A 21,508-nucleotide genomic window follows, 5' to 3' on the forward strand; every position below is an offset into this window, starting at 1 on the left:
ATTCAGAGTGAAGGTATTTTGTTAGAAATAGTTTTTGAAGTTTAAAATAGTTTCTAATGATTATTTTTAATAATAATTTTATTAAAATTATATAATTATTTAAAATAATAAAAAACTATTTTAAACTTATTATTAATTAATATAGTTAAAAATAGTTTTAAAAGTATAAATAGGCTGTCATTTGGTTCAGTTCTGGTCCTGAGTTTCTGGACCAAACCCAAAAGTGGGTCAGTTCGGTTTGGTCTTTAATATTAGAACCAGAACCGAAAACCGAATGATTCTGACTCTCCAAACCGAAACCAAACCACGCTAAAAAAGAATTACTAATTATGGTTAGATCGGTTTAAGTCTAGTCCGATTTTTATTTAGATAACTAAATCATATTAAAGAATTTTTAACTATAGTTAGATTTTATCCTTAAAAATATATTAAAATCTTTCTAAATTTTAGTGAATTTAATAGATAAATAATATAAAAATTAGAATTAATTATTTAAATTATAATTTTCTATCTAATTATTAAAATATACTCAAAAAATAGATAGGTAATAATGAATACCAATTATACTATAAAATGGATATAGAAATATATAGATTAGCTGTACAACATAATCTAAAAAATATAAATAAAAAATAGAAAAGATATTATTGCCATCTAGATAATTCTTAGATTATAATCTAAATATTAAGAATTTATTATAATATTTATAAAAATATCTAAAATAAAATCCTAATTCAAAAAATAAGAATTTAATTCATAAAAAGTGTAAGGCTCCTTAGCACTGCCAACCTCTAAATGCCAAAAAGTAATACTGAGGTAATTGGGCCATTGCCCAATTCCAGGGTTGGCACGCTTATAAGCCTCTGTGAGCCTGCAGCGCTCTCGCTGCTGCCAGGCCTCACAAAAAGCTGTTTTAGAAATAATTATATAATTAATAATAATTATAAAGAATTAGAATTAATCTTAAATATTTTAGTATTATTAATGGAAATCCACTAGTATTCAGATATTCAGATAAAACCAAACCGAAAACCCAAACCGAACCAGGCTTAAATGGGCCCCAAAAAACCATATGGTCCTGGACTTGGTGAACTGAACCACATCGGTTCACTGTATATAGGACCAGAACCGGACCATTCGGGTTTCAGATCGGTTTTGGTTCGGTTCGAACCGAACCAAATGACAGCCTAAGTATAAATATTATTAATAAAATTATAAATAAATAAATAATTATATGTAACTATTTTATACCTAAAAATAATTATATATAATTTAAAACTATTTTATGCTTTAAAAACTAAAAATAACTTTCTACAACTGTTGCACAGCCGGTTGTGAGACGGTTACTGGAAAGCAGGCAAACGTTGGGATTTACTGGTCGAACGTAGGGCTCGGTTAGATACAGACTGATTGCTGACCTGCGGCATACGTGGCCGCAGGTGCGGATTATATAGTGTCTCGGCTAGCTAGTGCCTTGGCAGCGGCGCTGTGAGGTCCTCCGAAGGTGCCTCAGAGGCGCCGAAGGGTTATAGACCTCTTATAACATGTAGGGCCTCACACCGGTATCCGCCAACCCAGTCGGGCCGCTACGTAAGCTTAGTTATCTTTCCTTCAATTGTTATGCTCATCTAGTAGTTCTGGATAAAAAGCTCTACAGGATTTGATGGACTCTCTGCAGCAAGAACAGTTGGAGTTGAATAGTGCCTCAATCGCGTCCATGTCACTTATACAGATAGCACAATACAGATAACCACAACCAAGTATGCGCCAGAATTTGTTTGACTTTTGACAGATCCGACACTGCAAGTACTTGAGTTTTGTCCGTTCATCGAGAGCCTATTAAAATTAGGACGACGGCAGTTTAAACTTCCAACACATTCTCCCCACCATCAGAACCCAGTCAGAAACGAATATACCGGGTTTCTTTACTTCTCTTGCTGCACAGTATGCGCAGAAGAAAAGAACTCCAGATGTTAGAAGACTCAAGACAATCAAGGATACGACTTATGGAGATGGTTCACCCATTCCGGAAAAGTACCTTGATGTGTTACTAGGAATAACGGAGTAAACCCGTGTGTTGCACAAGTGGCAGCGGGGGGATGATTTGGTTTATGACAATAGAAGTGTAGTTTATTTAATTTTGACGTTTTGTAAAGTAACATGCTGACTTTGCGTAGTCGCTCAGTATGGACGTGAGCCTTGGGAGGGAAAGCAGGAGGACAGACAGGTTTTCGCATCGTAAGTTTTGCCTTCATTGACCTTGTGAAATTGCTGTAATCAATTTGACAATAGCTGATTCCTGACAGGCTATGGGGACGGCCAACTTCCTGGCCCATATGGAACTACGGCATTTGCTAAAGTGGTGGCTGCACTATTGGATACGCAGGTATGACTGCATTGTATGGATTGAATAGCAGTCCACACATAGTTGACAGTAGAAAGCATCATATTGTATTAGTTAGGGTTGTCAAGTCCAATAATGAAATCATGAAAGTTCTGTCATCAGGCTTAGGGTTAGGGTTGTCGATTGGGGATCAACACCTATTCCTTTTACAGGATAGTACCTTTTCGTCGCTCTCATGCTCCAGAAAGGGCTAGCGCCAACTCCGGTGTCGCTAAGATTGTCTCGATCGGGGCGGGGGATGTTGCGAACTCGTCTACAATACGGTGGCATTGTTACCTGCCTACTCCGGCCAAGGGAGTATGAGCTTTACTGGGGAGCCGCTAATATGGAGTTTGTTCATAAAAGCAGTGCTGTTATGCGTCCCCGATATTGGATACTTCATCACCGCTCGTCGGGCAGTTTAGGCGGCGTTCTACATTCACCGGGCTATCACAATGGCACCTACGGAAAATGCAACCTCAGATATGCCACCATCAGAGGAAATCCCGTCCTCCGTTTCCATCGATGATGGCAAGCAGCATGCGACCAAGACCTCTCCTCTGAACGGGGACTTTGAGAAACTTGTCCGCCAAACGTTGGACAAATGGCATATTCAAGGCGTCGCCGTTGCGGTCGTTGACGGAGACGAGACCTGGGCTGAGGTACCCTTTTATGCCATCTTGTTGCGCCATTCACTGAGAAACTAATAGGGATATGGAATCGCAGCATTGCCAGATGTCCCCGTTCGTCCTTCTACCTTGTTCTACACCGGAAGTACGACCAAATCCTTCACTGCTGCAGCGGCCTCGTTGTTAGTAGACGACGACGAAAAATACCCGAGTATCAAATGGACCACCCCTCTTAGCCAGATTATCCGTGATGACTTTGTCCTACCTGACGAATATGCAACTGCGCACGTTACTTTGGAGGACGCGCTCTCGAATCGATCTGGTATGTCAGGACACGAGTTGACATTAGGTCGCCCAGGTACTGTACGAGATGTTGTCCGAAATCTTCGCCATTTGACAATCAACAAAGAGATCAGAACGACTTGGCAGTACTGCAATGCATTATTCATTGCTGTCGGGCATATGATCGAAGTTGTAACTGGGGAGTGGTTGGGAGACTTTCTGCGTAAACGCATTTGGGAGCCCTTGGATATGGAGTCAACCTTTTTTTCGCTCGAGGATGCACAACAGTACGCTGCATCCAGCGATAATGACTCCACAGTCGCAATACCATATACATGGGACGAAGTGACCTCGCAGACAAAAGAGATTCCTTATTTCGACGGTGTGTTAGGTGGTGCCGGTGCTGTGATTTCTAGTGTCCTTGATTACGCCAAGTACATCCGATCGATGATGCGGCAGTCTGGCCCGCTATCAAAAGCAGGATATGATGCCATGCTTCAGCCCCGTTCGTTCTGTCCGCAAATACTGCCACAGCTCGAGAAGCAGATGTTGTATACATTAGGCTGGATGTCGACTACATATCATGGCGAATTTGTCATGTTGCATCCAGGAGGCCTAGAAGGCATGACTGCGACTATGATCTATTTCCCAGAACGGGACTGGGGTGTTCTCGTCTTCTGTAATACAGATGGTCCAGGACGCGAAACGCTAGCGTGGCATCTTATAGATGATATGCTGAATGTCCCGCAAAGCGAGCGTATGGATCTGTATGAGGTGTAAGTCTATTAAACCTCAAGGTCATTCATTGCTGTATACATACTAACTAATGACTTTCTAGAACCCAGAAGAAATTTGCCATGAAGAAGGAGTACAACTCAACGGCCCAGCAACGCCTCTACCCATCCATCCCATCTCCACCTCGACCTCTCTCTCTCCCATTAGCAGACTATGCTGGCATATATACACACCCAGCTCATCCAGACTTCATCATCAGCGTGGCATCCAATGATGAACTGCGTGTCGATGTGACCGGAGGATTCCCTATCCGAATGTACTTGAAGCATGTCACTACCGAATATTTCCTAGCTGAGCTGTTTTTCTTCAGGTTTGGTCAGAACAGCGATGTTGTCAAGGCTGAGTTTCAGCTTAATATCGAAGGCAAAGTGGCTAGGTTTGGTGTTGCTGTTGATTTTGCAGATATGCCGGACACTTTGATTTGGTTTAAGCGTTCGCCTGAATAGAAGGGGGAACTATTTTATTATTTGCATTATAGTTCTATTCTGCTGCCGCTCTTGGACACAATTTAAACATCAGGTGTATAATATATGAAAGCAGTTTAGCACAAAGGACGTTTATCTCCGGGTTCCAGGTAAGTAACCAAACAGACACTGGATAATAGAGTACACATAAGAGGCAGGATGTATGGATTCGATTCTTCAAAGAAGTGTCTTTGCCCAAAACCCAGCCTGTAACTCGGTTGATCCTCTGATCGTCTTCGCCATATGAAACCCATACCCCTCTCCTTCAAATATTGTCATTTCAACTGCCTTCCCAAGCTGCCGCATTTTCTCCTCCATTCGTTTCGCCTGCCAAGCTGGCACAATCGTATCAACATCTCTCTGTAACAGCAGCAGGGGTGCCTTAATCTTCTCCACATGATACAAAGCAGTACGCGCTTGTAAATAGTCTCTATTTTCTCTTCACTCTTCCCTTCCTTAGTGACCAACACCAACGAGTCAATACACCGACTTTCGAATTTATGCGTGTCCTTGGCAAATTTATGTAAATTACTGATTCCGTAGATACTTATGCTGGCAGTCTAGATATCACCATATAAATAGAGCGCTTGCATGATTGTATAGCTACTGATGTTCTTACTAATAATCCCGACTTTGGACATACTGATTAATCCTTGAGCGCTGAGGTATGCGACGCAGCTTGTTGTATTATTGATATTGGCAGTACCCTATTAGCCATCTAGAAGCTTATAGTAAGCATATTTATAACTAGTAAAGCTGACATGATTGATAATTATATAGGTATAGCCATATGATGTTCAGTACTGGGTAGTTAGGGTAAGGCGCAGTAGAACATGGTATATTGAATCATTGTGTATCTAGACCAGAAGGGGGGCTTTGTGCCTTCTGGAGCTTTGGAGGCGTGTTCTTTGGTTTGACGAACCAGGAATGAGCTGATCCGGTCTTTTCTGGGCTGTATACCCGCGGAAATGTAATGTGTCGTGCTTATGAGATTATTGAATTGGATATGTTAAGCTGGATGGTTCGTTTGAGGAGCTTTACAATAATGGTGTTGCCGAGATCGACGCGATAAAATGTCTAAGAAGTAGTATAGATGCTGCCTATCACGGCAAATAATGAAGATAAGATATGCCTGAGAGTATTTTTTTAAATGGCTATGCTTGACAGGCATGGGTCTTTCAATGAGTTTGTTTCTAGATTAATTAAGATTAGGGACGATGTTATATTCTTATTAACAGGTGTCATAATAGTATTCTTATCTAACTAGACATAGGTACAGCTAAACAATATGTTAGAACAGTTTTCTTTTATAGGGATGTAAAGAACAATATGCTTGTCTAAACAAGGTTCTCTGCTTCTAAATTCAGGTGACACTAGTCCACCTAGAAGGATATGGGTTGATGATTCCCTATTATACCGATATAGCTGCCAGTAACCCGACTTGTCACTTATAGAAGAGAGTGCCATCTATACTCCATCTTGGCTGACAGATGCTTTCGATGTTAGCATTGTCGGAAACCAAGCTACGTCCCACAATTTTGGCGTATATGGTGTGTCGCCCAGGTGATAAGTCCTTCCATCCAGCAGAAAGACAAAACTTGCTAATCCGATACATGGGAGGGAGCACGATTCTTGGAGGTTGTTACCAAGTCGGTATTTGGAATGAATCCCCGGATCCCGATCTAGCTGAGAACATTAAAACGGGTTGTGTTGCTCTATACCCAGCCTTGACGCAAGGGAAAGGTGTGGATGACCTGAGCGTTATTCGGCACGGTGTGGGCTTCCGCCCGTTATATCCTCAGGGTGTGCGGATTGAGACTAAGTACGTTAGAGGTATACCAGTTGTGCATAATTATGGACATGAAGGTTGGGGGTATCAATCTTCGTATGGATGTGCGGCTGCGGTGGGTTTGCTTGTAGAGCAGGAGGCGAGTGCTAAGGCTAAACTTTAGAAAACACCTGATTGGGATACTAGATAAAGGAAAGAAAACAATACTACGCTGAACAATAATATGTACCACAGACGTAGACAGTCAGAAAAGAGACGCGGGTTGTATTAAGGATTCCTAGGGATGGTAATTGTGCATCCCCCTTTGATATCAAGTGTGCACATGCTGCCAAACAAACTATCCAGTCAAGAATTCTCCGTTGGAGTGGCCTTTTCCTCCTGACCTACATGCACCTTCTCCTTCAATGCATCCACCGCACCAGTCTTCCCAATAACAATTCCCTTGTAATCCCTGCTGTCGTCGACCTCCCTGATATTCTGATCGTGAATGAACAAAGAAATGACAAGCGCAACACTAACAAGAACCAAACCTGCAAGTATCATAGTACGGAAAACGCTGGTGTATGACTCGTTGATGGCATCGCGGATTGGGGTTCCCCATGCATATGACATTGCGACGACAACGGAACCTACAATTTCTTCTGCAGCGCCGACGGAATCAGCAGGCAAATTGGCGCGGAGCTTGCGAGGAAGTAAAGCTTTGAAAGTAATTTTGTTAGCGCGCTATCCTCAGAAATTATGCTAGTAGTCTTTACTTGACCAGATTCCTCCAGCAGCCGCTGAACCAATGGCATTGCCAACTCCGACAGCCGTGTAGTACAACGCCGTTCCTGTAGCCATTTCTATACCACGCGGTTAGCAAATCAGCGTAGCTTGTTAGTTTGATTCGTGCCTACCAGCTTGGCTGATAGAAGCCTGAATTCCAAATTGGATAGTCGCAACGATGCCGGCTCCAATTCCCAAGATCAGCTGTGAAACAACGAGTTGAGGCATCTGTCCACGACCATTTATATATTTATAACTCAGACCCATTCCAAGGACAATGGCTGCGTATCCAGATACAATAATCCACTTGTATCTTTTCACATACTTGACCAAGAACCCCGACCCGAACTGCCCTACCGATCCTCCAAATGGGATCAGCATATATATGTTCGTAGCCGCGTTCACTGACAAATCGGCTGCGATCATTTGGTAATAGAGAAGGTAGCTTTGGAGGAGATAGAGGCCGACGTAATTAATTAGCAAAGCTATTACTCGTTAGCCCATCTCCCTTGTTGTTAAGGCGGAGGGAGGAGCCATACCTAATAACCCAAAAATAACAGTCCGACTTTTGAAAATAGTCTTAGGAAAAATCGGCCAGCGAGCCCATTTCGTTTCCCATGCGGCTAACCCAATTAAACAGACACCACCAACAACTAGTTCTGCGATTGTATGGCCAGCCTTCCAGGTATTTTTATCCGACGTCGAGAGCGATATTGGTATCAACAGCAGTGAAAGTCCAGCTGCTAGCAAAAGCAAGCCGAGAGGATCAAGTTGGATGAAATTTTGGAGGTGGTTTTTGGGCTTGTAAGTGCCTTCGGCCTTTCGTAATTTGGTGCCTTTTCTCTTGTTGATATATAGAGAAACTAGGACAGGGAGCGCAAGTGTGGGAATAATAATTGCGAAAATTCCAAATCCCCATCTCCATGTGATTTTGATGATTCCTGATGCGACCGGTCCTGCAATCTGATTCAAAGCATTAGATTAATAGCCGGCTATATAAAAACAACCTGTCGTTTTGGACTTGGACTTACCCAACATGTAATGATTGAAGGGGCAAGTGGAATTGCGCTAAAGAGGGCACGATTGTACATGTCGCTAGTATCTAAATGTTGAGGTTGTCAGTGGTCGAGACCAAAGGAAGCGTGTGAAATGCGAGTCATACCGCCAGCTAAGATCTGAAGCATCAACGCGATTCCTATATAACCGAACGCCCAAAACACTTGGGCTCCAGCATAGACGCTAACAGTGTTTGAGGATGCTGTCATGATCTCGCCGATGGTTATCAGTACCACAGAGAACGAAAACATCTCAAACCGCCTGGAAACACATCAGTGTGATTCTAAAAGAGGTATTGCTGGACGGTTGAGTATATACTAACCCGTATACATCTGCAAGCCTCGCGAGAGGTTGTAAAGCGACCGATGTCACTACAGCCTGCACCACAGTGATGGTCCCCAATAGCGGAGCGGAAGCAAAACTGCTCGTAGCATACGAGGTAAACGAGGCCGATGTTTGGTTGTTCAAATTGGTGGCGAAACTCATCAGCAACGCCGATATCCATATAACGATAAGAGTTTTAAGATTCCAGCTGCGCTGGATGCCGTCTAGATCAGCCAGTCCAGCCATTTTGGTCGTCTCACTCTTGATGCCAGCCATAGCGACGCTTTCAACATCAGCGACGTCAATAGAGAGGTCTTTCTGGTCGGTCTCGTGAGCCATCTTTTAGGAAAGACAGTTTGTCAACGAAAATAGGTCAAATGCGATGAATTAACGAGAGCAATGCCTTCAGCATGGCGGATTCAAGCCTCTCTCTATATCCATTGTCCAAGCTCTGCGTTATCAAGCCCTGGTGACAGAAGTTGAATCTAAACTATCCGTCTCTAAGTGTGGGAGTTGATGGCTGGCGGGCTATTCCCGTTCCAGCTGGCGAGGCTGTCGCTCTCCTATGCCGCTTTCGGCCAGCAGATCCGACGCTCATCAAAATTGCGAGTCAGTTGACTTACTACTGTACAATGTAGTTAGCTAGTTGGCCTGCTAACTATCTTCAGAGTGGATCTGCCCAGCCTGTCGGTTTGTCGATAATCATCTCACGCGTGGTTGGTAGGACCGCAGAAATGGCACAGGAAATGCTGGTCAAAAGGGACTTTGGCCGAGTCTAGGCTGCACTCTGGAGAACCCTATCATATCCAGGCCGCAGGACCTTTATAGTTTATTCGAGATAGTTGACTGACGGCGATTTAAATCCTGGTGGAGAATCAAGATCCTTCGACTCGGCAGAATTGTATTTCCGTGATCCGATGGGTAAATAACCCGAAGTAGTTCGACCAATCAAACTTCTTTTTGGCATGCAATTTCTGCATATATTCTCTCTCGCCTGATTGTCATGGATGATGCTTGCAGGTTCTCACTGTCTAATCATGAGACAGTACAATTGAATAGAGCTCGTCTTTTGGAATTCTAGACGACACTTGGCAAAGACCCGGCAGCAGACCTAATGTCAATTCTCTGATTTGTTGATGAGAATTGGAACGCCTGGTATCATCAATTGCCTTGCACTGGATCAATCTTCGGACAGTTAACACGCTGCGTGATAAACTTGAACCCAGTCCATACTTTTAGTAGGACTAGGGTTACGGCGATCACGTTTGCTGAATTTAGCGTTATTTTTATGTCTTGCCCTGTGGATATAACATTGATAGAAGTATGGGATAGCTGATCTAGTGAGGGAAAACTATCACCAACTGCTAGAATAGCGGCTTCTATCCTATATACTACGAATGCACAATCGTGATAGGAGAGTAGAGTGTGCTGGATGAGGATGACTGGTATTTGTACCTTCTAGAAAGTATTGCATCATCTCAAAATTGGGCTATGGGTAGGCATTGGAATAATCATCTCAAGGCCACATAGTCTATGTTCAATATGAAAGAACGACAAGAAGGCAAATACAAACTCAGAGCAGAAATCTAGAACAATACATATGTCGCAAACTGAGTCTTGGTGTGATCCAGATCAGATTAAACTCTTTACTGAACGTCGGTTCAATAGTATTCTACTAAAAAGAGTGCTTAAGAAGGTGAGCGAAGCAATAGCAAGGGGTCAAAGTGCAATAGTAACAGATTGATCTGTGAACAGGATGTTCATGGTATTGCAGTTATAAAAGACAATAGAGTAAAACTAAATACATGGATAAATAAGTGTCCTTATATATCCTTCATGATGAATCACTCGATAAGACATATTGAATCGCTTGCCTTCATATATTGTATCATTTGATACAATATATGTACTCATGCGATTAGCCCTATTCAAAGTTGGACTAGCGTCTGCGGCACTCCTGTGAGCCCGTGATCTCTCCATATTTACCGTAATAAAATTTGGGGAGATGGTTCAAGATAATCCTTTGTTCCTCACGCAGTAGCGTATGTTATCTATTGGCTGTGACGTTTCGATTTCTCTGGCAGGATTCTTGCAGGGATGAATGACGGGAAAGGAGGCAATTGCTTCCAGTATTGATGAAGCACGGAAGATTTCCGCTTTTTGCAGAATCTTGTACGCCTAGTGAGTTTTGGAATCAACTTCGCGTACTCTTCAGCAACACTAACCACTCACAGCTTCCGAAACTTCACTACGTCTAATCAGATGAAAAAGAGCCCCACTAGGTTACAGAAAGTTGTATCTTTGGTTTCAAATGTTATGGCAGTTTTGTGTCAGCTTGTGTCAGCTTGTGTATATATTACAATACATAGCACAGCCACGCTTTGATTGTGTGACAGTTCAAGACAAATACATCACAATGCTGTAAATATATGGTAACAGCAATAGAAAGAAACAATCCTCAAACAAGGGCCTCTGAAACTCGTTGTCGTCAATTATTTAACCTGGTTGATTCAATTGTAACATATTCCACAAGCACCCTGCGCACCTGTATATTGCATACAAAATAGCCATTTTTATAATAATTAGATCTTAATAAAATTATATATAAACTATAGCTTATAATTAAAAATATATATAATAAAAGTATTAATAATAATATATATAGAAATTAATAAATCTAAATAAGAATTAATTAAAATTATTAAAAATATAATTGTGAGAGGGCTGCCTGGCTGTCACTGTATCAGCCCTCTCTCTTATGTGTACAAACTAGTTCAGCTTAATAAGTGTCTCCTATTTAGATAGCTTTAATGCTGAGTGTTTTTTTAAATCTTAAATATTCAGTTTGTATATTAATTGATCTTTTTATTTAGTTTTATATCTATTAATTTATTTACTTTTTATAAATATCTTTAATATTTTAAATACTTCTATTTAATATTTAAGAAAAGGTTAATGAATTAATAAATTCTTTTTAGTTAATAATCTATTTCTATTTTATAAGAATATATTTATTAAGAGATAAATTACTAGTTTAATAGTTTTTCTAGAATCTTTATAACTAATTATATAATTAAATTAATTGTGAGGCCCTACATGTAGGCTGTCATTTGGTTCAGTTCTGGTCCTGAGTTTCTGAACCAAACCCAAAAGTGGGTCGGTTCGGTTTAGTCCCTAATATTGGAATCAGAACTGAAAACTGAACAGTTCTAGCTCTCTAAACCAAAACCGAATCACACTAAAGAAGAATTACTAATTATAGTTAAATTGATCTGAGTTTAATCTGATTTTTATTCAAATAACTAAATTATATAAAAGAATTTTTAACTATAGTTAGATTTTATCTTTAAAAATATATTAAGATCTCTTTAAATTTTAGTGAATTAGATAGATTAGGCTGTCATTTGGTTCGGTTCTGGTCCTGAGTTTCTGGACCAAACCTAAAAGTGGGTCGGTTCGGTTTAGTCTTTAATATTGGAACTAGAACCGAAAATTAAATAATTCTAGCTTTTTAAATTGAAACTGAACTACACTAAAAAAGAATTACTAATTATAGTTAGATTAGTTCGAATCTAATCCAGTTTTTATTCAGATAATTAAATTATATTAAAGAATTTTTAACTATAGTTAGATTTTATCTTTAAAAATATATTAAAATCTTTCTAAATTTTAGTGAATTTAATAGATAAATAATATAAAAATTAGAATTAATTATTTAAATTATAATTTTCTATCTAATTATTGAAATATACTTAAAAAATAGATAAATAATAATGAATATCAATTATATTATAAAATAGATACAGAAATATATATATTTTTTCTTTAATAAATAGATTAGCTGTACAACATAATCTAAAAAATATAAATAAAAAATAGAAAAGATATTATTACCATCTGAATAATTCTTAAATTATAATCTAAATATTAAGAATTTATTATAATATTTATAAAAATATCTAAAATAAAATCTTAATTTAAAAAATAAGAATTTAATTTATAAAAAATTATTTTAGAAATAATTATATAATCAATAATAATTATAAAGAATTAAGGTTAACTCTAAATATTTTAATATTATTAATAGAAATCTACTAGTATTCAGATATTCAGATAAAATCGAATTGAAAACCTAAACCGAATTAGGTCTAAATAGGTTTTAAAAAATCATATAGTCCTAGACTTGGTGAATTGAACCATATTGATTCACTGTATATAGGACTAGAACTGGACCATTCGGGTTTCAGATCGGTTTTGGTTCGGTTCGAACCGAACCAAATGACAGCCTAAGATAGATAAATAATATAAAAATTATAATTAATTATTTAAATTATAATTTTCTATCTGATTATTAAGATATACTAAAAAATAGATAGATAATAATAAATACTATAAAATAGGTATAGAAATATATATATATTTTCTCTACTAGATACATTATACAATATAATTCAAATATATAAAAAATAGAAAAGGTATTATTACCATCTAGATAATTCTTAAATTATAATTTGGATATTAAGAATTTATTATAATATTTATAAAAATATTTAAAACAAAGTCCTAATTCAAAAAATAAGAATTCAATTTATAAAAAGCTACTTTAGAAATGATTATATAATTAATAATAATTATAAAAGATTAAAATTAACTCTAAATGTATTAGTATTAGTAATGGAAATCTACTAATATTCAGTTATTTAGATAAAATTAAATTAAAAATCTAAACTGAATTAGACTTAAATGAGTCTTAAAAAACTATATGATCTTAGACTTAGTGAACTGAATCATATCAGTTCACTATATATAGGACCAGAACTGGACCATTTGGATTTCAGTTCGGTTTTGGTTCGGTCCGAACCGAACCAAATGACAGCCTAATCTCTACTCTGGAGGCTTCAAGACTAGAAATCTTATCAATAAGTAATGCTTCGCTTGTAATATCTTATAATATTCAGTCTTTATAGTGCTAGGCCAAATTAATAAAACAATTTTTGAAGTGATATACTATAAGTCCTTCTTCTTTTATAAATTAGGCTTTTAATTAGATGATAAAAGGACATTTAATAGTAATGCACTTTGTAATGATATTAATAAAGAAAAACTATAATCTATAAGTAATAAATAAGTATAAAGCTAAAAAGAAGAAATATTGATTAAGACCATTTTATAATGAAGATATTTTAATTATTATTAAAGATTAGAAGCTTATTGTAATACTTTAAAAAGATAATTTATCTAATCAATTGACTACTCTAGGAGAGGCTTCTCAGCCTCATAAGCACGCATTATCTAAGTGTATAAATTATAGATAAATAGGGCATAATCATACATTATGTTGAAATAATTCTATATAGAAATATATGCAATTTTCTATGGTTAATTATGAATCCAGGTTGCTTCAATATGTAAAGGTGCGGGTGGGTGATCCAAATGCCCGTGGAATACGTTAGTTACATAGATACAAAACTATAAAGAATTAGGGTTAACCCTAAATTTATTAGTATTATTAATGGAAATCCACTAGTATTCAGATATTCAGATAAAACCGAACCAAATGACAGCCTACTAATTATAATTAGATTAATATAAATTTAATCTAATTTTTATTTAAATAATTAAATTATATAAAAGAATTTTTAATTATAATTAAATTTTATTTTTGAAAATATAAAATCTTTTTAAATTTTAATAAAATAAATAGATAAATAATATAAAAATTAAAATTAATTATTGAATTATTAAAATATATCAAAAAATAAATTATATAATATAATTCAATTTAGTTCTATAGAGATTAAATTATTAATTTTTAGTTCTGGTTTAAATAATAAGAACTAGAACCGTATTGATCCACTTTTAGGTTTGGTCCAGAAACTCAGGACCAGAACTAAACCAAATGACAGCCTAACAGTGACCAAGTTAAGAATAGAAGTAAAGTTATTGGTTATGTTTCAAGATAAGAGTCAATCAAAAGCTCAAGTTAGTACCGAGGTACCTGTCTCGTCGCTTCTCTCAACCAATTAATGAGTTGGTTAATATAAAGCTACTATTTGCATATACCAATCTTATCGCTTCTTCCCACCATTTCAGGCTAATATCTAGGTACGTACCTGTCTCGTTGCTTCTCCCAATCTGTTAATAAGTTGGTTAACGTAAAGTTACTCTTTACATATGCCCATCTTATCGGTTCCCCCCATCCGTTCGGGTTGGGGGGACCGACGAGACCATACTAACCCAAACGGGTTGGAGGAAGCGACGGTAGTAAAGAGTAGCTTTGTGTTAGCCAGCTCATTAACAACACACTTATTGCAAGATCCACTAAATCTAGACTTAGAGTTTAGACCAATAGGAGGAGCCGTGTGGTGGTAGCAGTCGGTACCGGTACCAACTGGATGTAACACTCAGGCACTGCAATGGCCCCTCCACTCTCGCCAGCTTTGTGGCTATATATTCCTACCGCTGCTGTTTTTCAACTGCAATAACTTCAAGTTTTCAAGTTTTTGTCAAGGGCATGCGTATTTAGACTCAATAGAACTGCACAATTGCTCGACATGGCGAACACATGGAGGCCAGCCGTCCTGCTGGCTGCAGTTTCTTCTCTGCTGCTGACAACAGAGGCTAGCTACGCCATCAAATGGACCAACTGCAGCACTGCCACCTCTCCGCGTCTTGAATGTGGCACCCTGGACGTCCCAATTGACTGGGATGAGCCCCATGGCTCCATGACCACTATAGGTTTTCAACGCCTCAATGCCTCCAATGCAACCGCTCGCATTGGCCCGTTGTTTTTCAACCCCGGCGGCCCTGGCACCGCCGCCTCGACATTCATCAACCGAACAGCCCTGGGCGAGCTGATCTTTGGCGATACGATCAACGAGCACTTCGACCTTATTGGACCGGATCCGCGCGGCGTCGGAACGAGCTCGCCGATCAAATGCGATCCAAATGCGTGGAACAACCGAGTATCTATGTTCCCCACGACGGAAGCCGAGTGGACCGAGCTGGTGGCCTGGAACGAAGCGTTCGGGAACAGCTGCCGGAACCTTACCGGCTCGCTGATTGAACACGTCGATACATTGAGCAATGTGAAGGACTGGGAGGCACTGCGCGTTGCGCTCGGTGGAGAGAAGCTCAACTACCTGGGCTTGTCGTATGGCACTTTGCTCGGAGCGACCTATGCGGAGCTGTATCCGCAAAATATCCGCGCAATGGTGCTGGATGGCAACATGGATCATTCGCAGTCCGAGGTGTCGACGTTGGTGGCTGCATCGACCACTTACGACGCCGTGCTTGGTAAATTCGCCGAGTGGTGCGAGTCCAACAGCACATGTGCTCTGTACGGACAGGATGTGCTGCAAGTGTGGGATGACCTGGTGGCAGCGGCTGACATAACGCCCATCCCGGCACCAGAGTGCGAGGCTGCCGGCACCTGCTACCCAAACGTCACCGGCGCTGACATCCGCTCGAACAGCCAGTCATTTGTTATCTTCGAAGAAACTAACGTCCCGTTCGGGCTTCCCGGCTGGGCTTACCTTGCCTCAGCACTGAACGCGTCTCTGCATGGGGACGCCAGCCAACTGTCCAGCGGCTTGGCGACAAGCGAGACTTACGCCGGTTTCCCCAGCTATCCCGTGCTATGCATCGAATGGACGCATAATACCAAAACGCTGTCCGAAATGCTGTATAAAGAACAGCTGGCAAAGACCGTCGCCCCGCACACGCAGGGAGCAGGCGGGACATGGCGGTTCCAGAGCAACTGTATTGGATGGCCAATGCCAATACAGTATCCGCAAGGTTATTATAAAAGTAGTATCGCGGAAGCGCCGCCTATCTTGATGGTCAACTCGCTCTACGATCCCGAGACGGCGTTTATCTGGGCCAATGGCGCGCTTGCGCAGATTCCAAGCGCGAATCTGCTGGTGCGCAATGGCAGCGGGCATACCTCGTATTTCCTGTTTGGCGAGGCGACCGAGCTGATGCAGAATTATCTTGTTACGCTTGAGCAGCCGGCGCCGAATACCGTTGTTAATTCATGATTGTGATTTTGATGTATATAGTATGATTTTACGCATTCTCTCTTCAAATCATCTGTACAGAGGGCGACATAACTATTTTGATAATAGCCATGGATACATTCCCATCAACACTATCAAACTTGGTAGCTTTCCTTCCAGCTACTTAGACGCAACATCGAACTCACACAGAAAGAACAAACACATGTCATCCAATCTTAGATGCCACTAAAACAACCCGCATAGCCTAGTTCAACACCAAAGCTGGAAAAATGCCCCTCGGTAACACCCATCTATCCATTGCCGGCTGAGCATTCGAAATCACGCTCCCGTTACACAAGAGACAAGTTTCCTCCGTTCCATAGCTGTAGGTCTCCTGCAGAGCAATTCTTTGTTAGCGGGCGTTATCTGCGTCCAGAGACGTTTTTAATCAACTTACCGTTCCATAGTCATTGGTTCCGATACATACACGCTCTTGATATAAAGTTCGCAGGAGTTACTTACAATAACTCATGAAAAGAAGAAGAAAAATCCCACCGGCCGCCATCATCTTCATTATTGACCCGTCTCAACAGCCCAGGGTGGTCCGTCCCAATAGCAGCAAAATCACAGTTGCCAATAGGAAATGCAGCAAGCGCATTGCTGGTAACATTATTATCGGGAAAATTCTAAACAGCGCAATATACCTCAAGTATGTTAATGCACCGCCTAGGGAATGGCCAGTGGAGTCGAGCGTGTAGTCTGGATATTACTCAATCAAAGATGACACGTCCTGAATGACTTTTTTGTGGATGGAGCTCCAGGGACTGAAGACGTCTTCCATGACCTGGACTCCAGAGGGGAATGTCACACCGGATCGAGTACCGTGACAATATATACTGCTGCCAGCAGTCTTGTCTTTGTATCAGAATCAGTGTGAGTCAACTGTAGGAGACCCACGCATGAGGACTGAAATCTGCCCTTCGGTCGTCAAGTACCCGATGAAGCCCTGGTCAACTTAGCAAGCAAATTTCATTTGATTGATAGAATTTGCAAATAACATACCTGAGTATCAGTGGCCTTGTCGTTTAATTGCGTCGTGATGGTCGCATCAAAGGCCGTGCCTGTGTAGCCCGTATAGGCCGCAGATGACAACTTGGCAGCTCGCTGCATCTCAGCGAAAACACCAGGATCTGTTTGATAATTAAAAGAAGAACTAATATACACCGAGATGGGGACTTTACTAACCTGAAGTAGCGCGTCCTTGGAGTAATGGCGAGGCATAGGCCCAAGTTATAAGGGCAATAAGGGATAATCCGGTCACGGTAGAGGTATACATGATGATAAGAGGGATGCTCTTTGATAGTTTGGTATTGTCAAATATTGTCCGTAACCTTTGCTTTATCTTGGATTGCAGAAGAGATTGTCGAACGACTTCATGGCCAGGACATCATGGCTATTAAACAAGATCACCAACGTCAACATACACTAATGTGCCCTAACGATGGGCGATGCCATTCCCAAATCCCTCATAGCGCGGCGTTGTTTCTTCTTTGGGAATGAGACTGCCGTTTTGGGACAGCAGTGCGAAAGAGCCAACCACAGCAGTGCCACGATCAGTAGAGACCCCTCCCTCTGTTACATTTTACGACCTTTAGTCGGGTCCATATAAAACCACAGCGCTTCATTTTTAGGGCCGTGATTGCGAGGAAAAATGCATTTTCATGACGCAGCCAATCTGATACATCGCAGTCCCGGACGCGCCCACATTATCGAGGCCAGTTGGTGACGATTCACAGGGTGCCAGGCCAGGCAGCCTTAGCAGCCAAGACTGACGCCAGTAAGCCAGCCAGGGGGATAATCGCCTATCATTTGGCGTACATTAGGTGTGCATGCACCAAAGCCAGAGCCCAAGCGAGAGCCCATTGGATCTCTATAGCTAAGAAAGGACGTGCTTATAAGCGCCCACAGGGTAGGCTCTTAACCCAGTAGAACCCAGTAGCGGCGAAAGCACTAAAAAGTGTGGTTAGATGCGTCTTCCAGTTTAAGATGGGGCACATCCTAGGAGGTGCCTACCTATTCCAAATTATGGCCTAAGACACGGTGGCCTGAAGCGTCTGTCAAGCACCCAAGGAAACAGCGCAGCATCTAATCCTAGAATGCAGAGCCCACTGGAGGGCCCAAGCAGCACTATATAATATACTAAGGCGTGAGAACGTGCAGCTACCTGCAGCCAGCTAAAGATAGCCTGCTAGGATGCATATTAGTAGAGCCTAGAGCTACTAGAGCCATGCTCCAATTCCTAATAGACATGGGCAACTTTAGCGGAGGCATAGACACTACTAGAAGGGCTGCCAGAGGCAGTGATTGGGGATAGGATGCCCTAGAGGCACAGAGAAAGATAGGAGAAGGATAAAGAGCGCCAGTACTACCATCCAGGGCCAAGGTGATTACATGGTGGCTTACGGGCTGACCCACGGCACACCAACTATGCAGCACCACCAATGCACAACAACAAGAAGGGGCCATATAGGGGGGTAGCCTCTATAAGGAGCCCCCAAAGCCCTGCACATTTAGGCGGCCTAGTGCAAGGAAAGTGCCTGGACTAGTTATAACGTGTGAGACTCTACGGGCACCATGTACCCCTACTGCTGGGGGATTAAGGGGTGCCGCTGTACGACTAGTTACAGCGTGTCATAGCCTAAGGGCTGGGTATGCACTATAAACTTGAATAATGATAATGATAACGATAAAGAATATCATACTAATTTAAAATAAAAAACCGTTTCATCCAATCCTGTCTAGTCCATCCCACCGGCCACGGCCATCTCGTGCCACTGTGGCAGGTCCCCTTCGATTCCATCGAGTGGAGACATAAGTCGGTCGTCGTGCCACAGCTTCCATCACACTACCAACCGACTCAAGCGTCTGCTACCAGCTGGTGGTGGTCCATCATGGGTTCCTGTCCTCGCTCTGTCATGAAATGGTACTACGGTGCTGCGAAATAGGCCAGCCCCCTTCACCGGACACGGCTGGCCGAGCTGCAACGCCGGCCTATGCCGAGTATATGTACGGCATAACTTCTCCCCAATGGCAGGAAGACTATTTTTGTTGAATGGGACCGAAATACGATAGCGAGAGCCCTCATTGCGATGCTGATCTACATGCTGATTGGCCACTTCTGGGCGGCGAACCATGCTTTTTCGGTTCCTGGGTGAATGCCACACATAAAGACTCTACACGAACTATTGTGGGAGCTATAATAATTCAGCATGCAGTATGGATTCGAGATGACATCGCATCGTCGCTTAAAACCACACGGAAGAGCACGGGCTGGAAAGAAGGCGGCCAATAAAAACAAATCAACCAGTCAGCCTGTGAACTAAACAGCCGGGGTATCCCTCTTCATCTGCAATGGATCCCCGGTCACTGTGATGGCCCTGAAAATGACGTGGCTGACTGTCTGGATGAGGCGACAGTCAGCCTTAATAAGATATATTCTTTCTGTCAACTAGTCTCACGCAAGAAACTATACTAATCATCACCCCGAAATCAGGCCTATTTATTAACTCAATTACAAACTGGACACTCGTAGTTGGTAGTACATGGAAAGTTCCTTTAGTTTCGTGAGGATAATAAATATGAATGCGGTGTAAAGGAAATGATCATCCATGTTCTAGTAGATTGCCTGAATTAATAACAGAATGACAGAAACTACAGAAAGGGACTGACGAATTGTTGCCTTTCAAACGAAAGGAGGGTCTTATTTTGAAGCTCCATGCTGGGTCATATCGATAAGCCAGAACTATTTTGAAAAACGTAGTAAGTATAGTGACTAGATTAAGGATTTTCTACTAATAATTTATTAGCAAGCTATCTCTGGCATGTCTGTCAGATTCGCCGATCTAGCTCTTCGACTTTTAAATATAACAGCAAACTGTGTTGCTCATAAGCAACCTTTTTCGGTAATGAATCTACAGATCACAAAGTTGAGGAATCGACTGTCTGTAGAGAACGCTGATAAGCTTAATTTTCTCCATATCAACAGTCGCGTACTAAGCGACGTCATATACAGAAAACCAAGTGCTGAGGAGATAGATATGCAGAAAATTGAAGCAGAAAATAACTTAATTAGTACATGGGCACAAAGTCAATCCGTCTTGGACTGCCAGCATCGCGATGGCGAAGCAAATACCGAGGAATCTGGCCCTGTTGAAGCTGTTGGACCTCTTATTTTGATATAATTGGTTTAAAAGCCAGGAAAATCAATGATTTTAGGCAGTATGCTAAGGCGCAAAATTTGTATGGGTAAAAATATTTCAGAAAAACAGAAAACTTTTCGAAACTTTTCAATTTCGGCTGAAATTTCAAATTTTGAAATTTTTTTCCTACCCCTTAACGTAATCGGACAGCCACCCGCTCACTTGCTTCTGAATACATGCAAGATATTGATTTCAAAGCTTAATTTATAACCCAAAATAATTATTAATTATAAAAAATTAATTGCCAATATAATTAGAACATTAAGGGCTTTGATGCCTAAGAGTATTACACTCATTACATTGAAATTAACAATATATGAATACTGTAACACGGTCTGGCAGGACCGTGTCCGGGGGTGTCTGGATAGACTCGATGTGGGTGAGTTGAAGCTTCACCGATTGATATCGATGCTATAGAGCAATGCTACTAGAGAGAGAGTTATCGGTTTAGGTTATATAGTTAGGAAAGGCTTCGAGCCAAAGGCTATTCAAAGCCGAGTAGGCTTATATTGAAAGTTATATCAAAGATTATACAAAAGATATTGCTTGGTTTCCTCCCTCCGGGTGGAAAACCAAGCCTATATGCCTGAGTCCCTATCTCAGGTCATTGATACCTAATCTAACTAGATAAAGGCATATATAGCGAGGTGAGGGGTACTGGCATCATGCCCGGGGTCTTATGGTATCAATTGTGATATATCACAATTGACCCCGGGGTATCCCTGAGCCCCCCGGTCCTGCTGGATTAGGCTTGAACATGCTCTC

At 41.0% G+C, this 21,508-nt stretch overlaps 6 protein-coding genes across 6 annotated transcripts; 4 read left to right on the forward strand and 2 right to left on the reverse strand.

Annotated features, from left to right (window-relative positions):
* Window positions 1–2,838: 2,838 nt before the first annotated feature.
* On the forward strand, window positions 2,839–4,535 carry BGW36DRAFT_305705 (putative penicillin-binding protein; the record flags this gene model as incomplete). Its single annotated transcript, XM_046212093.1, has 3 exons — window positions 2,839–3,045; window positions 3,094–4,070; window positions 4,133–4,535. The coding sequence occupies 3 exons, from the start codon at window positions 2,839–2,841 to the stop codon at window positions 4,533–4,535; spliced, it is 1,587 nt and encodes a 528-aa protein (XP_046067778.1).
* Window positions 4,536–6,687: 2,152 nt separating this feature from the next.
* BGW36DRAFT_364011 (putative siderophore iron transporter) lies at window positions 6,688–8,826 on the reverse strand (the record flags this gene model as incomplete). Its single annotated transcript, XM_046214514.1, has 7 exons — window positions 6,688–7,040; window positions 7,098–7,184; window positions 7,239–7,592; window positions 7,647–8,070; window positions 8,139–8,209; window positions 8,270–8,424; window positions 8,486–8,826. The coding sequence occupies 7 exons, from the start codon at window positions 8,824–8,826 to the stop codon at window positions 6,688–6,690; spliced, it is 1,785 nt and encodes a 594-aa protein (XP_046067779.1).
* A 6,332-nt stretch (window positions 8,827–15,158) lies between these two features.
* BGW36DRAFT_267710 (alpha/beta hydrolase fold-domain-containing protein) lies at window positions 15,159–16,526 on the forward strand (the record flags this gene model as incomplete). Its single annotated transcript, XM_046210132.1, has 1 exon — window positions 15,159–16,526. A coding segment is annotated over one exon (1,368 nt), but the record flags the coding sequence as incomplete, so codon positions are not given.
* Window positions 16,527–16,720: 194 nt separating this feature from the next.
* On the reverse strand, window positions 16,721–17,820 carry BGW36DRAFT_400911 (uncharacterized protein; the record flags this gene model as incomplete). Its single annotated transcript, XM_046218685.1, has 7 exons — window positions 16,721–16,795; window positions 16,828–16,891; window positions 17,007–17,170; window positions 17,272–17,394; window positions 17,428–17,490; window positions 17,547–17,674; window positions 17,730–17,820. 7 exons carry the CDS (start codon window positions 17,818–17,820, stop codon window positions 16,721–16,723), a joined length of 708 nt encoding a protein of 235 aa, XP_046067781.1.
* A 419-nt stretch (window positions 17,821–18,239) lies between these two features.
* On the forward strand, window positions 18,240–18,473 carry BGW36DRAFT_304759 (uncharacterized protein; the record flags this gene model as incomplete). Its single annotated transcript, XM_046212002.1, has 1 exon — window positions 18,240–18,473. A coding segment is annotated over one exon (234 nt), but the record flags the coding sequence as incomplete, so codon positions are not given.
* A 2,084-nt stretch (window positions 18,474–20,557) lies between these two features.
* On the forward strand, window positions 20,558–20,725 carry BGW36DRAFT_268823 (uncharacterized protein; the record flags this gene model as incomplete). The annotated part of the gene is made up of 1 exon (XM_046210138.1): window positions 20,558–20,725. A coding segment is annotated over one exon (168 nt), but the record flags the coding sequence as incomplete, so codon positions are not given.
* Between the last annotated feature and the right edge of the window lie 783 nt (window positions 20,726–21,508).

Source organism: Talaromyces proteolyticus (assembly GCF_021365285.1).
Source record: "Talaromyces proteolyticus strain PMI_201 chromosome Unknown BGW36scaffold_12, whole genome shotgun sequence".
NCBI lineage: Eukaryota > Fungi > Ascomycota > Eurotiomycetes > Eurotiales > Trichocomaceae > Talaromyces > Talaromyces proteolyticus.